This window comes from Schistocerca nitens, chromosome 3 (assembly GCF_023898315.1).
Source record: "Schistocerca nitens isolate TAMUIC-IGC-003100 chromosome 3, iqSchNite1.1, whole genome shotgun sequence".
Lineage (NCBI taxonomy): Eukaryota > Metazoa > Arthropoda > Insecta > Orthoptera > Acrididae > Schistocerca > Schistocerca nitens.
Window position 1 is genome coordinate 292,267,277 of NC_064616.1, and position 19,432 is coordinate 292,286,708.

Genomic DNA, 19,432 nt, shown 5'->3' on the forward strand with positions numbered 1-19,432 from the left:
ACTAAAAATGCAGATACTGCAGTTTCTTAGTAGGCTTAATGTCAAGAGATGATGCCTATATAAAATCAACATTTAAAAAATAAAAGCAGGGTTGGGAGGGTAAGCAACCTAATTTTGTAGAAGGAAAAATATGTACTAGTTCAAATCCACAACGCCATACAGAAAATTTTGCCAATCAGTCTGAAACAAATCAAACATTGATACCCTTGGGGGGGGGGGGGGGTTTCTGTAATACTCTAGAATGTGTTTTCTGATAATGTATATACCAAGTAGCCTAATGCCTTAAGTCAGCAAGGATTTTGAATAAATGAACTTTGGGATTCAAAGCTTTTTTTTAATGGATAATGGAAACCTGGAACTAAGTATTTCAAAGTGAATGTCAAGTTTCTTGGTTAGTTAAAAAGCTACAGGTTCACTAACACACCTAAAAATAAAATACAAAATGCTTTCCAGCAGAAGACTGCTTTGAAATCCAGTTAAACATTGTTCCACTAGCAGATTTAAATGTGTTGTTCTACTGACAGCTAATGTCACATCTGCATACAAAGCTGAGCAAAGGTAAAGGAAGCGTCGTCAGTTGTATTAACCATGCAAAAAGAGGAGGGGAGGAAGGTACATAATGTGAGATAACACTCGAATTATTTACAGCTAATGGTTCTATTAAGAAACAGATAATACTTAGGAAACTCCAGAATGGGTTTTTATTCTACAACAAAGTATGCGCATATTTGAAAGTTTCTGAGAGATTAAAACATTTTCCCGGACCAGATTCGTCTCCTAGCCCGGCAAATAGACTTAATCTCCATCGAACACAGCTTGCGAAACCTTCCGCGAAATATGGCACGTGCACCATTACCCTAAACCATGGAACTGAGTTGATTGCTAGTGTTTACAATCATTCAAGTACAAACTTTATTTGCAGGGGAACAAAACCAGTCTGATCCATCGTTCTAAAAAGCATCGTATATTTGTGCATAAGCAAGCTCTGCAAGTTTTGATTAAAATAATATCACTGAAGCTTACCAAAAAGTTTAAAATCACATTCGAAATACAGCGAATACTCCCATGATCTGTCCAAGCGTTTACCGCAACGCACAATAATTACGATCCACTGTTCACTGAATTCATTTTCAGAGCAAAGGGCCATGTCCAACGAATCGTGGTTCAATTTCTGCTGAATACAGTAGCAATTGTTTCTGAACATGTATATTTTTCACTTAAATTCCTAATACACTGCTGACACACACACATCATTTTCGTTCCATATCTTACAGTTGATATACCGCTAGAAGCAAAACAATTGACAATACTCATTCTCTCTGTGATGTTCACATGCGGAGACTATCTCATAACTGTCAATTTTCCTGTAAGTTGTATTTTTTCTTACTTTTGAAATAATATTAAAAATAAAATAGAAATACAATTTTTGTTCACAACTTCCGTGCAGTGTATAAATTCCCTGCAGTATCCTGCAGTATCTAGTTAGATTTCTGTTTAGTAGTCCACATAGGAAATAGGAATGTCTTTACAGTGATTCTCTTAGGATAAGGTAAAGTAAACAGTAAATACAAATTGTTTGTTTTTCTCTAAATCCGCATATCGTTTGAATTGTTATTTATTGAGATGATAATATGTATATTGATTCTTAGTTTTGACATTGGTTACAAAGCACCTGAAATCAATAAAAATTGGGTGGCGAAACTTTAGTGTAAGCAGCCCAAAAGATACTTAATGAAGTATTGTCATCAGTTTTCGGTATAGCAGAAGAAAACTCTAAAAACTGTTGTGTTGATGATCAAAATATCATACTATATGTGTCAAGTCCAGACGAATACATATAGCTCATGAAAACTAACGCGACCACCACTTTTTATTGTTGTGTTAGCAAGCAAAGTAAATCTATATGCATTTATCGGCACCAGTCATGACTTGACATACGTTATGAAGTCGTGCCCAATTCGCCGTAAACACCGCGTTGAAAATTCGAATCTGCTTTCATCGCATTTACCCCACGCTATTCGTACCATCGTATATGCGTCAAATAACACTTTAGTGTAAGTGGGACACTCGTTTGGCGATTCAAAATTACAGTGAATGCTACGGTTATGTCGTTCAATTTCATTGTCTTGTTAAACCTTGACGTTAAGTATACTGACAAATATAAACATTAAACACATGACATATAATCATTTGCTTGTATTCAGTTGGTAATTAGATACTTATTATTTTACATATTTTATATTTCCAAAGTTTTTTCTTAAATTTGTAACTTGGCTTCAGTCATTCAGTCTAGCCATGAAGACTGTTTAAAGGTTGCACAAGTCATTGTAGACTTTTCCAGCCCCTATTCAAGTTTTACATGCCTATATTTTCTGGAAGCGACCGTATGATGAGTGATGGAAGGTACTTTGTATTGTTCATTCCCCTCATTACTGTTCCAATAGTAAGTCCTGGAATGGAAAATTGACTTTCTTCTTTACTCCATACAGGCCCTAATCCACATGTCACGTATGTAGGCCTATAATATATTGTGGCATCATTACAGTGATCTCACAAGCAGTTTTGAATTCATACTCTCTAAAGGTACATGAGAACCTTTCATGAGAGTAAGTTGTTACCCCCTTGCAACAGCTCCCATATGGTGTTTCCAGTCATCTCGCAAACAGTCTTTTACTGATTATACAAATTAATATTATACCAAGAATGTCTCTCACAGTTTTCCTAATTTCAGTTTTAAGAATGAAAGTATAAGAAAATGACAAACTTGTGCTTTGTGCAAGAGTTGGTGTCATGCGTGGGTGGCAGTCTGCATCCTTTGGAAGTATGTTACACATTTCCAGGATCCAGACTTGCTCCCTTTTTTTTAAAAAAAAAAATTATAATATTTGTATTAATCTGCATATTTCTTATTCCTCATTTCTCATTATTTTGAATTCCAAATAAGACACTGATACAACTTCATTGAATTCCTTATTCTTTTCATTATTGCAGCGTGAAACATGACTTCTATTACTCTCTTTACATTAGGCCTATTAAGTTTGTCGTATCATCAGTGTACCAGTTTTAGTGCAACAGTTGTGAGTGGCAATAAATGTCAACAATATTGTACTTAAAAAGGACATGGCCAAATGTCTTTCCCAATCTGAGCTAGTGCTCCACTCAAATGATCCCCTCATTGACCGGCTGGCAAACCCTACTCTTCCTTCCTTCCGTCTTTCAACTGTTGTGTGAATATTTATTAGTCATTTGTATATTAGCAAATTCTGATTTAAAATGGTATGATAAAAGTATTCAGAAATATTTAAATCACATATGAAATACAGTGAATATACCCTCAGTAAATGAGTTAAGAGAGAACAAAATCATGCACCGAAGAAAAAATATGGAGGAAACATAGTGAAATGAAAATGGTCATGAACCTTAAGAGTATAAGTTCATACCTAGTTGATGATATCACCTGAGACACCGAAATTTGTGTGTGTGTAATATGTAACAAGTCAAGTGGCACTGTGGTAAGACAGTGGACTCTTATTTGGGAAGAAAGTGGTTCGGTCACCATTTACCCATCTGGATTTGGGTTTTCCATGATTTCACTAAATTGCATAAGGCCACATGCTGGGACAGTTCCTTTAAAATGATGTCACTGATTGCCTTTCTCTGCCTGCCTTTTATGAATCCAACCTCTGTCTCTAATGACATCATTATCAAGGGGACACTAAACTGTGATCTTCCTTCCTTTATACAATATGTAATGTTCTTCAATATACCATTAATTCAGAGGTTTCTTCCAGACAAATTAAAATGTAACACTGTTATGTCTGAAACTTCCTGACAGATTAAAACTTTGTACCGGACTGAGACTCCAACTCGGGACCTTTGCCTTTTGCAGGTAAGTGCTCTACCATCTGAGTTTTAATCTGTAAGGAAGTTTCATATCAGTGCACACTGTGTTGCAGAGTGAAAATCTCATTCTGGAATGTTAGGTCTCTCTACAAGAAAGGCTACTCCACCGATATCAATAACTATGGGTCAGTCTCACTCCTTACCCAATTTTCCAAAGTTTTGGAGAAGATAAATGAACTCAAGGACTGCAGCCACCTGTGTAGTTATGTAGTAATCCCAGTTTAAATTTCAAGAGGGCTGCTCTCTTGAGATACCTGTTTATAAAGTCACTGAGCACATAATAAATATTTTAAATGATAATCTATCACCAGGTGGGATCCCTGGCTTATCAAAAGCATTTGACTGTATCAGTCATAAGATTCTATTAGAGAACTTAAATTTTTGCTGAAACGTAGTTGAGCACATACCTGGTTTACTTCCTGTTTTAGAAACATGATGCAAAAAATTACAGTAGGATACTCAGAGTAATACACACTGAATTTCAGAGATTTAAATCTCATCATCAGGTGGGTTTATTTATATTAATGTGACGTGTGTTGTGTTACAACTTTAGGTTAACATGTGGCACTGCCTCCAGTGGCTACAGACACCTTTGTCTGTTGTAATATATAACATATAAGCTGTCTTATTTTTTTAAACGTAGATGGTGTCTAGAAATCACCGTGAGTGCTCTTCAGGGTTTGATCCTCAGCCATTACTGTTCTTGCTCTATGTTAATTATCTTCCATTTTATTTGAATAGCAGGCAGAATTAGTCTGTTTTGGGACAGATACAATATTATTATCATGCGGAGCCTGGAAGTTCCAATGAAGATAACAGTAAATAAGGTTTCTGTAATAGTTATTACCTTTTTTTCTACACATGGACTACATTTAAACTTGGAAGAAGCTTGTCCAGTTCTGCACTGCCAAAATACCCTATCTCCTGCTAACATAGTGTACCAACAAAAGTAAATAAATGAAGCAGGATGTTTGAAGTACTTGGGTGTGCATGTTGATGAGAACCTAAAGAGGAAAATCACGTAGTAGACATGCTGAAACATTTGGCTTCACGTACTTTTGCTGCAATTAACTGCCAGGTTTGGGGACGTAGAATTCGTTACGTTCACATATTTTGCATGTTTTCATTCAGTAATGTACTATATCATAATATTCTAGGCAATAAGTTTTCATTTCACAAAAGAAAGAAGGCCTGATTAGAATTACGTAATGGGTTTACACATGTACATCTTGCAGAATCTGGTTATGCCACTGAGAATATTTTCTAGAGCCCCACAGTACATTTATTCACCACTGCTTCCCTTACAACACTTAATTGCTCTTTTAATGCACTACATCATATTAAGCATTTATGTACCATAACGTAAATGATTTCAGAAGCCCATGTCAGCTGCCATTATAAAAAAAGTTAAAAACTTGTTGAACCTCAATTTATGTCTGTGAGTACAAATATCTGGATAAATTGTGGAATTAATGGCTAAGTGTGGAAAATTCTGTAGTGGAAGGTGCATAGATTGGCACTATAATTTTTTTTCTCTTCCGTATTCCAATCAAGGATAAGTGTGGGAGAAATGACAGTAAACATACCTCCATTTAAGCTTCAATTTCTGTAATATTAATGTGACTGGCATTAAGCAGGAAGTATGTGAGAGGAAGTAATAGGTTTCTTGACTTCTTTGGGATGTATTTTGAATTGTAAGAGTAGTTCTTTCTGTGGTGCATGTTTTTCCACTAGATTTGTTTAATACTTCTGTAGTGCTCTCAGGCTGACTAATTATGTTCCTGTATTCGTTGAGAACTACCCAGTCACAAGCCATTCACCGGCACTGTTACCTTTTTGTATAGAAGTCACTGGAAGAGAGAATGAGTCTTTCAAGAAATTATAAAAAAAATCACCACAGGCTGTCATACAAGAAGCACTGTACCACTTGAATCAGGTTTCATAGTGTTTAATACGGGAGGAGCAGGGTTCAAAGTCCCATCTGGCCATTCTCATTTAGGATTCCTATGGTTTTTACTAAATCACTTTAAGCAAATCATGGATTGGTTCCTTTGAAAATGGCAAGGCTAATATCCTATGCCATTCTTTCTCACAAGGAAACCTCCCCATCGCACCCCCTCAGATTTAGTGGTAAGTTGGCACAGTGGATAGGCCTTGAAAAACTGAACACAGATCAATCGAGAAAACAGGAAGAAGTTGTGTGGAAGTATGAAAAAATAAGCAAAATATACAAACTGACTAGTCCATGTGCAAGATAGGCAACATTAAGGATAGGGTGGGCGTAGGAGCGCCGTGGTCCCGTGGTTAGCGTGAGCAGTTGCGGAATGAGAGGTCCTTGGTTCAAGTCTTCCCTCGAGTGAAAAGTTTATTTTCTATATTTTCGCAAAGTTATGATCTGTCCGTTCATTCATTGACGTCTCTGTTCACTGTAAGCGATTAGTAGACGAAAGGACGTGCCTCTCCAGTGGGAACCGAAAACATTTGATCGCAATGTCATAGATCAACCGATTCCTCCACAGGAAAACACATCTGATATATTCTATACGACACTGGTGATGGCATGTGCGTCACATGACAGGAATATGTTGTCGACCCACCTAACTTGTACCCTTGGCGTATGGGTAAAAAGATTCTTCTACCTTGCCCGATTTAGGTTTTTTTGTGGATGTGATAATCACTCCCAAAAAAGTGATGAAAACATAAAAGTTTGTCACATAAACTGCAACAAATGAATGCAACAGTTTCACAGCCGCGCAGTTTTCCCTGTGCTCTGTCAAAACATATGTTCTTAACGTTTTCAAATTTTCCCATGTGTAGTCCGTCAAATCCTGCATATGTCCAAGCAAATCTGAACATGTCCTGTAATTTTGTAGAGCGAAGTTCATCATGTGTGAGTGCCTGAACTTTGATAATTGTCTGAAAAAAAAATTAAACTTTTCACTTGAGGGAAGACTTGAACCATGGACCTCTCGCTCCGCAGCTACTCACGCTAACCACAGGACCATGGCGCTCCTGAGTTTACACTATCCTTGATGTTGTATATCTTGCGCATGGACTACTCAGTTTGTATATTTTGCTTATTTTTTTCATAGTTCCACACAACTTCTTCCTGTTTTCTCGATTGATCTGTGTTTAGTTTTTCAAGGCCTATCCACTGTGTTAGGGGCAAAACCCAATGGGACTCGGGGCAAGTAAGGCTAGCAACCTGCTTCCCTGGTACTTTAAATATGATGCTGGCAACAATCAGAGCAAAATGCCTCGGACCTCTGGAGGTGACGGAGTCCCACCTCTAACTGACAAACCAGGGACTCCTAAGATACGACTTGGCAAACAAATGGTAATGAGATGGGGAGCTATTAATATCAATGGGGGCTACTCTGGGAAGAAGGTAGAGCTGGCAGAGGCTGCAAGTAAGATGGGGCTGGACGTTTTAGCTGTTAGGGACATTCGGGTAAGGGGTGAGAAAGAAGAGGAAGTGGGAGAATACAAGGTCTACCTGTCAGGAGTCAAAGCAGGAATAGCACAATGGGGTGTAGGGCTTTACATCAGGAAAGAAATGGAACCCAGCATAGTTGCAATAAGGTATGTAAACGAACGACTGATGTGGATAGATTTGACAGTGTCTAGCAAGAAAATTAGGATTGTGTCAGTATATTCGCATTGTGGAGGGACAGACCAAAAGAAGATGGATAGTTTTTATGAGGCACTCAGTGATGTAGTTGTTAGAGTAAAGGACAAGGACAGTGTTCTGCTCATGGGTGATTTTAACGCCAGGATTGGAAATCGAACAGAAGGGTATGAAAAGGTTATGGGTAAATTTGGAGAGGATATGGAGGCCAACAGGAACGGGAAACAACTCTTGGATTTCTGTGCCAGTATGGGCTTAGTAATCACAAACTCCTTTTTTAAACATAAGAACATTCACCGGTATAATTGGGAAGGCAGGGGAACCAGATCTGTCATTGACTATATAATAACAGATCAGGAATTCAGGAAGGCTGTGAGGGACACACGTGTATTCAGGGGATTCTTTGATGACACTGATCATTATTTAATCTGCAGTGAAATTGGGATTGTGAGGCCGAAAGTGCAGGAGGTCAGGTCCATATGTAGGAGGATAAGAGTGGATAAACTTCAGGATAAGGAAATCAGGCACAAGTACATAACAGCGATCTCAGAAAGGTACCAGTTAGTTGAATGTAGTCAATTACAGTCATTGGAAAAGGAATGGACAAGGTACAGGGACACAGTACTAGAAGTGGCTAAAGAATGTCTTGGAACAGTAGTGTGTAAAAGTAGGATGAAGCGAACAGCTTGGTGGAATGATACAGTCAAGAGAGCCTGTAAAAGGAAAAAGAAGGCGTATCAAAAATGGCTACATACCAGAACCCAGGTAGACAGAGAAAGTTATGTTGAAGAAAGAAACAAAGCCAAACAGATAATTGCAGCATCCAAGAAGAAATCGTGGGAAGACTTTGGAAACAGGTTGGAGACTATCGGTCAAGCTGCTGGAAAACCATTCTGGAGTGTAATTAGCAGTCTTCGAAAGGAGGTAAGAAGGAAATGACAAGTATTTTGGACAGGTCAGGAAAACTGCTGGTGAATCCTGTGGATGCCTTGGGCAGATGGAGGGAATATTTTGAAGAGTTGCTCCATGTAGGTGAAAATGTGATCAGTAATGTTTCAGATTTCGAGGTAGAATGGGATAGGAATGATGATGGAAATAGGATCACATTTGAGGAAGTGGAAAAAATGGTCAATAGATTGCAGTACAATAAAGCGGCTGGGGTGGATGAAATTAAGTCGGAACTCATCAAATACAGTGGAATGTCAGGTATTAAATGGCTACACAGGATAATTGAAATGGCCTGGGAGTTGGGACAGGTTCCATCAGACTGGACAAAAGCAGTAATCACACCAATATTTAAACATGGAAACAGAAAAGATTGTAACAACTACAGAGGTATCTCTTTAATCAGCATTGTGGGTAAAATCTTCTCAGGTATCGTTGAAAGGAAAGTGCGAGTATTGGTTGAGGACCAATTGGATGAAAATCAGTGTGGGTTTAGGCCTCTTAGAGGTTGTCAGGACCAGATCTTTAGCTTACGGCAAATAATGGAGAAGTGTTATGAGTGGAACAGGGAATTGTATCTATGCTTTATAGATATAGAAAAGGCATATGACCGGATTCCTAGGAGGAAGTTATTGTCCGTTGTACAAGATTATGGAATAGGAGGCAAACTTTTGCAAGGAATTAAAGGTCTTTACATGGATAGTCAGGCAGCAGTTAGAGTTGACGGTAAATTGAGTTCATGGTTCAGAGTAGTTTCAGGGGTAAGACAAGGCTGCAACTTGTCTCCACTGTTGTTCATATTATTTACGGATCATATGTTGAAAACAATAGACTGGCTGGGTGAGATTAAGATATGTGAACACAAAATAAGCAGTCTTGCATATGCGGATGACTTAGTTGTGATGGCAGATTCAATTGAAAGTTTGCAAAGTAATATTTCAGAGCTAGATCAGAAATGTAAGGACTATGGTATGAAGATTAGCATCTCCAAAAAGAAAGTAATGTCAGTGGGAAAGAAATATAAACGGATTGAGTGCCAAATAGGAGGAACAAAGTTAGAACAGGTGGACGGTTTCAAGTACTTAGGATGCATATTCTCACAGGATGGCAACATAGTGAAAGAACTGGAAGCGAGGTGTAGCAAAGCCAATGCAGTGAGCGCTCAGCTACGATCTACTCTCTTCTGCAAGAAGGAAAGGAAGTCAGTACCAAGACTAAGTTATCTGTGCACCGTTCAATCTTTCGACCAACTTTGTTGTATGGGAGCGAAAGCTGGGTGGATTCAGGTTACCTTATCAACAAGGTTGAGGTTACGGATATGAAAGTAGCTAGGATGATTGCAGGTACTAGTAGATGGGAACAATGGCAGGAGGGTGTCCACAATGAGGAAATCAAAGAAAAACTGGGAATGAACTCTATAGATGTAGCAGTCAGGGCGAACAGGCTTAGATGGTGGGGTCATGTTACACGCATGGGAGAAGCAAGGTTACCCAAGAGACTCATGGATTCAGCAGTAGAGGGTAGGAGGAGTCGGGGCAGACCGAGGAGAAGGTACCTGGATTCGGTTAAGAATGATTTTGAAGTAATAGGTTTAACATCAGAAGAGGCACCAATGTTAGCACTGAATAGGGGATCATGGAGGAACTGTATAAGGGGGGCTAAGCTCCAGACTGAACGCTGAAAGGCATAATCAGTCTTAAATGATGATGATGATGATGATGATGATGATGATGATGATGATGATGATCCACTGTGCCAACTTATAACTAAATCTGGGGGGGGGGGGGGGGTGCGATGGGGAGGTTCCCTTGCCAGTCAGTTGCATTTTAATGACCTTGTCCTCTGTGAACTATTAAAACATACTCTCTCTTCCTTCCAGCAGCATTGTGCACAGCCTCATGCCATTTCCCATGTTCCAAATGTCTCCATTAAATGTGTATACTTCTTCTTCTTTTGCTTCGCTTGGCTCCCACTGAACATCTGTGCAACTTAGATGCCCAGTGACTGATAAGCCAGTTGTCACTACAACATAAACTGAAGGAACGTGGCAGTCTGCTGCAAGAAAAGATACAAATTTTCAAGACAGTAAATTACTGTATAAAGGCACACATTGCTATGTGAGGAGTCATCATTATTATTAATAATATTATTATTATTTTTATTGCTATTATTATCATCATCAATATTACCACCATTCCCCCACCCAAATAGTCATGTGTACTAGCATGCCACTTTTGGGATTCAGGTAGGCCTGCCATCCCTGTATTTATCTGCCCAGTGGGTTAACAATGACAGCTGGATTGCGGTCCAACATGAATGTGGTTTTTAGGTGGTCTTTTACTGCTCACTAGGTGAATACTGGGTTTGTTCTCACATCCGATATCAGTTACACAATTCACATACATTTCCAAAATGTCCCCCCACTTTCACTTGGGGTAACAATAGACACAGACAGATGGGGTGCACAAATTTCATCCTGGGGTAGAGGGGGAAGGGGCAACAGGAAGGGCAATCAGCCACCCTGTACAACTAACATTACAAAATCCTGATTGACATGCCAATCCTATTATTATTACTATTATTATTATTTCCAAGGTGGAAACACTGGTTTCAGTCAGATCACCGAATTTAAGTGCTGTTGGGCGAGACTTGCACTTGGCTTGGTGACCATTCAGGTTTGCCGAGCACTGTTGGCAAGCAGGGTGCATGTAGCCCTTGTGAGGCCAATTGAGAAGCTACTTGCTTGAGATGTTGCGGCTCTGCTCATGAAAACCCACAACGACCAGGGGACCAGTGTGCTAACCACATGCTCTTCCATAACTGCATTTAGTGATTTTTATCGGCTGAGGATGACATGGCGGTTGCTTAGTACTACTGTTCAGATGGTTTGTTATTATAATTCACATTTGGGTCACATTGGGCCATGCAATGTCCAGAAAAGAGCATTCCAGGTTTTTCATTTAGCCTTTCTTTGTGTCCATGTTACATTCATTCCCATACAATGGTGTATTTTCCTATCATCAAATCGAGTAGCTCTCATCTTTTTGTGTTTTTCTGCCTGGCCTACTTTCTAGTTATGAATTTTCTGCCTACAGATATTTCTGTATTGTCTTATCCCAGTTTTCCAAATCGTCTTTTACAGCAGCAATCCAATTTGTTGTTTTAATTTTAGCTGTTCTGCAAGTTTCATAGAACTCCACAAGTTGTCTAGTTAATCTTGTTGGATCTGTTGTTTTAATATGACCATAGAATCTTAGAGTGCGTTATTTTATATTGGAAAAAATTTTGGCACATTTTCGAAAATAATAATTATTATAATTACTGATTAATAATATCCTTATATTACCCATCAAGCAGAGTTCGTGTACTACATGTCACAAGATGTCTGTACAGGAAATTTTAGTCCTGTTGTCCTACATTTACATCTATGTACATAATCCACAAACCATTGTATGGTGCGTGGTGGAGCTCACCCTGTACCACCACCAGTCATTTCCTTTACTGTTCCACATGCATATAGAGTGAGGGGAAAAACTGCTGTCCATATGCCTCCGCATGAGCTGTAATTTCTCATATCTTATCTTTGTGCTGTTTACACGAAAATGTGTTGTCAGCAGTAGAATAATCCTGCAGTCAGCTGGTTCTCTAAATTTTCCCAATAGTCTTCCTCAAAAAGGACGTCACCTTCCCTCCGGGGATTCCCGTTTGAGCTCCCGAACCATCTCTGTAACACTTGCATGTTGTTCAAACCTACTGGTAACAAATTTGGCAGCTTGCCTCTGAATTGCTTCAATGTCTTTGTTTAATCTGACCTGGTACAGATCCCAAACACTTGAGCAGTACTCAAGAGTAGTTTGCACTAATGTCATATATCCAGTCTCCTTTACAGATGAACCACACTTTCCAAAAGTCTTCCAATAAACTGAAGTTGACCATTCATCTTCCCTACCACAATTCTCACATGCTAGTTCCATTTCTTATGGCTATGCTGCGTTAAGCCTAAATATTTCAATGACACGTCTTGTGTTAAGCACAACATTACTAACACTGAATCCGAATATTACAGGTTTGTATTTCGTACTCATCTGCATTAACTTACATTTTTATGCTTTTAGAGCTAGCTGCCAATCATCACACCAACTAGAAATTTGGTCTAAACCATCTTGTATCCTCCTACAGCCACTCAACTTCAACACCTTCCCATACACACTCAACTGGAAATTGCTGCCCACCCTGTCCACCAGATCATTTATGTATAAAGAAATTAATGGCAGTCCTATCACAATTCCCTGGGGCACTCACCGACGACACCCTTGTCTCTGATGAACATTATCCGTTGAGAACAACATACTGGATTCTATTACTTAGGGAGTCTTCAGACCACTCACATATCTGGGAACCTATTCCATATGCTTGTACCTTCATTAACAGCCTGCAGTTGGGCACTGTGTCAAATGCTTTTCGGAAATCTAGAAATTTGGAATCTGCCTGTTGCTCTTCAACTGTTGTTTGCAATATATTGTGTGAGAAAAGCTCAAGCTGAGTTTCTCATGAGCAATGCTTTCTAAAACAATGCTGATTTATGGACATAAGTTTCTTGGTCTCAAGGAAATTTATCATATTTGAACCGATAATATTTTCAAGAATTCTCTAGCAAACTGATGTTACGGATATTGATCTGTAATTTTGCAGGTCCATTCTCTTACCCTTATATACAGGAGTCATGTGCAATTTTTTCCAGTCACTTGGGACTTTGTGGTGAGTTAGAGATTTGTGATAAATGCAAGCTAAGTGAGGGTCCAATGCTGTAGAGTACTCTATTTAAAGCCCAACTGGGATTCCAACTGGACCAGCGAGTTATTTGTTAGTTACTTCTCTATGCCAGGGATGCTTATTACTTTGTCATCCATATGGCACTTTGTACAAAGGTAAAATGACAATATTTTGGTATGAATCTTCTGTGTGAATAATTTTTATGTGTAAAAAACTTAAGCTTTTGTTTTGCTGTCTTTGACTGCCACACCAGATTGGTCAATGAGTGACTGGGTGGAAGTAGTGGGCGTAGGGATCGTACAAAGGATCAGAATTTACTTAGGTTCTCAGCCAGATTTTTGCTAAAATATGGAGGTGACAGTTGTAAGTGTTGCACATAGATCTTACCAGAGACAAATGAATCGCTACTAACCTTTGCCTGTCACATTTGTGCCTTCTCTTTTAATCAAGAGCGAAACAGCCTTTGCTTCCTCAGCATTTTCTAAATTTTGTTGTTAAACCATGGTGGGTCTTTTCCGTCTGCAATACACTTACTAGACACGTATTTCTCCAAACCATGATTTGCAAACTGTTTAAACTTTGCCCATAATTCTTCTGTTTCCATCTTACTGGAACTGAGTGATGTCAATTCGTTGTCTAACTGAGATGCTAACCACTGCTTATCTGCTCTTTCTAGCAGAAGCAATCTCCTAGCCTTCTTGACTGATTTATTAACTATCATACCCACAGTCACTATGATGACATTATGACTACTAATTCCTGTCTCTATACTGATACTATCGATAACATCCAGCCTGTTCATAGTTACAAGGTCTTAAGATATCTCCATTGCATATTGACTGCCGAATTACCTGCTCAAGACAGTTTTCATAAATTGTGTTGAAAAGTACTTTGGAGGACTGTCTGTCTCTACCCCCCTCTCTTCCCCCTCCCACAAAGAATCCATAATAGATGTCCCGGTTTATATTTGCTCCAACTAATATTGCATGATCTAGGTATTTATGTGCTGCTGACCATAGACTTTCTTTGAATGACTCTAGAACTGTCAGAGCAGAATTGAGTGCCCAATAAAAACATCCAACAATTAACTTGATTTCACCTTGACCTGTTATACACAACCAGATAATTTCACTATCACACTCAACTTTGAACTCAATAGAGACAATATTTTTGTCAACTGCAGTAAACACTCTCCCTGTCAGTGGATAACATATTTTTATCAACTGCAACAAGCACTCCCCCTCCGATGGCATCTAATCTATCTTTCCAAAATACATTCCATGACTCGCTAAATATCTCAAAACTTTCTACTTTGGGTCAACCAGCTCTCGGTCCCAAGAATAATTTGAGTGCCAGAACTTTCTCGGAGAGTAGTAAATTCAGGAACTTTTCTATGAGTTGTGAGTTGTCTTCACTCTGAATGTGGTCTGACTTCCCTATCTGCGTATCAACTGGTGAATGTTCATCAGTGTACTTCAAACTATCACCTAGCCTAAAAAATGTCCTTGTTCGGGTGGATGACGGTTCAATCCTGCGTCCGGCCATCCTGATTTAGGTTTTCCAGGATTTCCCTAAATCGCTCCAGGCAAATGCCGAGATGGTTCCTCTGAAAGGGCATGGCCAACTTCCTTCCCCGTCCTTCCCTGATTCGACAAGACTGATGACCTCGCCGTTTGGTCCCTTCCCACAAACAACCAAACCCAACCCCAAAATGTTCTTGTGCACTCCACAAGTACTCTACTACCTAAGAAGCTGCTTCCTTTGTGTAGTGAACCCATGACCTGTCAAGGAGAGTTGTACAAATCCCCACCCAATAAAACGTGTACAGAAATCTGTAGCCAAGACTGTCACAGAGTTGACAAAGCCTTTGGTACAGACCCTCCATTCGACTCCAAACCAAAGGACCCCAATAGACTCTGGGAACAATTCTGAAAATTGTGAGCTCTGCTTGCACTCCGTGCGCAAGTTCATCAGCCTACACCAGCTCTACCAGTCGCCTGTGTGAACTAAGGATGGTACCACAACAATGTGACAGGCATCATTGGTGCTAATGTAGCCACAACTTGCAGATGACTTCACCCTGCTCACTCAATAACAGAAGGAAGGGCTGTCTCCACATATCAGATGAGGCCCCCCTTGCCCTGGCAGACATACTGAGTGCACACTGGCTTCTTTCCGCCCCTGAATACTATCTTCCTAAGGACCGCTATAGTGTGCGTAACATTGGAACGCCACCTGTTCACTCACAGGACAAATAGGCAAGGCCAGATGACCAGCCTCCACATTGGCTCTCCTCCTTGAGCGACATGAGTGCAGTACCACTCACCATGCACCCTGCTGTGAGGGCGGATCCACCATGTTGAGTACACTACATACCTCAGCAGCACAGCTCATAGGCTTTTTCACAACACCAATGCATTTCAGTAATAGAGCTTAAAACAATATTTTAATTATGCTTAGAAGTTTTAACAACATTTTGTAACAGAGACAAAATTAAGTGAAATAAATTAACCATTTTGTCAACAGAAGCTGGAAAACAAGATTCCTGGAGTTGTAATTAGAGAATAACATGTAACTGACATATTAGATTTGTCTCCCCATGGCTGTAAATACATATTTAGTCAATGATGTTTTAACCTGAATCACAATTAAAATACTGCAGACTGAGAAGTCACACACTGTGTTCGTGCTGTAAAACCTGGATTTTGCACTGCACATTTGCCGATATTGTGTGTTTAGACTCAATAGTCCTTCAGTGTTGCACCCTTTATTCCATATTCATGTTACAAAAAATAGTGAGAACAATAATTTGCTGTATATGTGTAATATTCCAGGTTGTCAGCAAAACAGAGGGGGTCTTTCGTATAGATATGTGTTCTGATGACCTTCTTTTAATTCTCTTCATTTCCTTGATGTCTTTTTTTTTCCAGATTTTTGAAGAATGGTGCGAGTAATATCAGTTCATCATTTTGCAAATCAGGACATCCATAAATGTGAGGAACCATTGGCAGTAACTACTGCCCCACCTGATCGTTTGCTGTTGGCTCAGGCCCAGCATGCTGTTGAAGTTCGTGGCTTAGCTGAGGGTGGAGATGTTCTGTTCACTTTTCCTACTGTAGATGAAGTACGTCAGATGGTATATTGCTGTAATGGTAAGAAAAGAGATTTTCATGTTTAAATCAAATTTCTTCAGTGGAATTACTCTGTGATGTTTGTAAATAAGTATGGAAAAGCTGCAGCTGAATATTAACAAATCTAAGAAAATTATATTTGTTCCTTCAGCTATTTATCCACTCGTTCACTGTATTTAATAGATCCCATTTTGAAGAAGGAACTTCAGCCATGTGAAACTATTCGTGCTATTTTTTAACAAAGATAAGCACTTGTTAGAAACTGGATTAATAGTTAACTGTTGTTAAACTACTAAACACTATTGTGTGTACTCAGGTTAAATTAACTGTAATGTATTAAGATCATGAAGAATACTGATACTTCTGTAATTGCATTAAGTGGTTCCTTTTTCTCCTTGATAACTCCTTCTGTACCACAGAGAAATTATTGAACATAAATAAGCAGTTAATTACAGACCTGTGGCATCTTTTGTTCAGTTGACAGGTTCCCTTAATCTAACTAACTACCTCTTACTGTTAACTTAACACCTATGTGATTAGGCCGGCCTGAGTGGCCGAGAGGTTCTAGGCGCTACAGTCTGGAACCACACGACCGCTACGGTCGCAGGTTCGAATCCTGCCTCGGGCATGGATGTGTGTGATGTCCTTAGGTTAGTTAGGTTTAAGTAGTTCTAAGTTCTATGAGACTGATGACCTCAGAAGTTAAGTCCCATAGTGCTCAGAACCATTTGAACCATTGAACCTATGTGATTACATTGACATTTTTGCCATGGAATAGTAGTTATCTACATTTGTAACAATCAAGTTCTGCTTACAATGCACATTTTTAGTTACCATGCAGTTAATGGGAATCTTCAAGCCTTTAACCTGTACAGTCAGGTAATTTGTAGCCACAGTGCCTAATCGTGTATCATTTTCACTTTCTTTTGACTATTTACAGATTCCCTATCATTACTTTGTGTCTTATGGGAACTTGTTGAAGACCTTTGCACCAGAAAACAAAACCGCAATGTTAACATTAGACGAAGTTTCAAAGCCTGCACAAAAATTGTTTTTGCATAATTTATTAGGATGGTGTAAATTGCAGTTCAACAGTGACTGATTTTTACTGTCAGCAGCACAGACTATTAGCAGAAATATTATATTAGAGCTTAACGACCTGCTGATTTTGAGTGTGAGCTCTCGTGCTTGCTCACACTCTTGCTTGTGAATGGAGCAGTTGCAGTGTAGTGGGGAGTGGGGGGAATGTATGTGCACCATGTGGTTTGATAAAACAGGACAAATGCCATGTGTGAAGTAGGGGAATGTATTTTGACAGTGGTGCCATCAAATAGCACCAGGGAGAGTTGGTATTGCATAAAAATGACAATGTCTTCGCATTTCAATTGTATCCAGAGTAATCTTATAATTTTACACAAAAAGATTCATTCGAAAAATTTGTAGTGAACTGTAGGGTGCTGTCTACCACCAGGAAGCTTAATTTACAAAGACAGTTTATATCTCAACATGTCAAAGAATGTGAAGGACACGAGCATCTGCAAGGTTTTAAAAGAAGAGGAAGGAGAAGAATAAAAAATGAAACAATTGTGTTTTTCGGATGAGCTGCAAAATTACACTACTTTTAGCAGAGACCTTGTGTCTTTTGAGGAATACAATAATACTTGGCAGTTGCAGCTGAACATTTAGGTCCCTTTCTGGTAGAATAATTTTTCATGCTGCCATTATCAAACATGACAATCATGTGTCTCATTCAGACAATGGCGTACAATGTTCAGTGGCAGGGTTTGTTGCATGTTCTTTTGTGCTGTATAAAAGTTAAATATTGGAGCCTCACAGCTGGATCTAACATTCATAGCAGTGTTGATGAAATTGTCGAAAATATAAGTTTGTCATAGAATTTATGTAGTGGCAGTCATGTTGGAAAATAAATCAGGATTCATAGTGCAACTGAATGGAAAAATGAAGAAGCTTCCAGTACCCAATTTGCACTGATCTGCAAATTAAGGTAATTGTTGTGTAATATGACAGAGAATATAAAGACAGTCTGGATTTCTTCAAGCATTTCTATCAAGACTGATTTCCTCATTTACCCAAGTCTCCACATGGTTCTCCAACCTATTCCCTATGATGATGGAGGGAGGTACAGTACTTGCTGCTTGCAGGGCTGCACTCAACCACTGCTTTTGGAGTACATCTGCTGTGAAGCACAGTATTATATGTTTAGTGCAATGAGAGGAAAAATTGCAACACCTTTAAAGAGTCTATGCAAGATGTCCAATAATCTATTCTACACGGAACTCATACCGTTCACTTTTATTGAGTGTGTACTTTATTTACTTTGGTTGCGTTGCCATAGAAGATAATTCCTTAAGAAAATGGGATATTGCCATATCAAAAATAAGTTAGCACCATGTTGTTAAAATTAACAAATCATGGTTTTAAAGTCATCACAGTGATGACTCCTTTAAGTCAAAAATGTCCTGAACTGAGCTTCAGCTATTTTTGCTCTTTGTGTAATTGCTAGTCTTTGAAACAAATGAATGAACCTCCTGACACATGTAGCTTATTTCCACTCAATAATATGTTATGGAATAATTTTCTGATGTAACTCATCACTTGGAAAGAAAGTACTGATCACAAAAAAGCGAGCTGGAAGAATGATATGTGATGTTCACTCACAGTTGTCATGTTGATACCTCTTCAAGGAGTTAGGTATTTTAATTACTCCAGAGAAATACGTATATTCACCAATGAAATTTGTCATGAACATTCCATCACAATTTGAGAAGAATAGTAAGACAATCTCGGTTTGCAGAAGGCCGGCATATAGCAGATTCCGTGTCAGTGTGGGAAGACTTATATTGGACAGACAGTGCGCATCATCAGAGATCGTTGCCAAGAACATCAGAGGCACACTCAACTTAGGTACCCCAACAAGTCAGTGGTCGCAGAGCACTGTTTGTCTGAAAATCACGAAATGGGCTACCAACATACCAGGGTCTTGGTACAGACATCTAAATACTGGAACAGAATTGTTAGAGAGGCTATCGAA

The 19,432-nt window shown here is 39.1% G+C and overlaps 1 protein-coding gene across 1 annotated transcript in view; it reads left to right on the plus strand.

Annotated features, from left to right (window-relative positions):
• Nucleotides 1-1,653: 1,653 nt before the first annotated feature.
• Nucleotides 1,654-19,432, plus strand: part of LOC126248260 (Hermansky-Pudlak syndrome 3 protein homolog) — a 176,733-nt gene continuing 158,954 nt past the window's right edge. The window contains exons 1-2 of the mRNA XM_049949111.1: nt 1,654-1,708; nt 16,180-16,401. Coding sequence (XP_049805068.1) covers nt 16,191-16,401 — 211 coding nt within the window. The 5' untranslated portion in view covers nt 1,654-1,708; nt 16,180-16,190. The remainder of the gene's footprint in view (nt 1,709-16,179; nt 16,402-19,432) is intronic.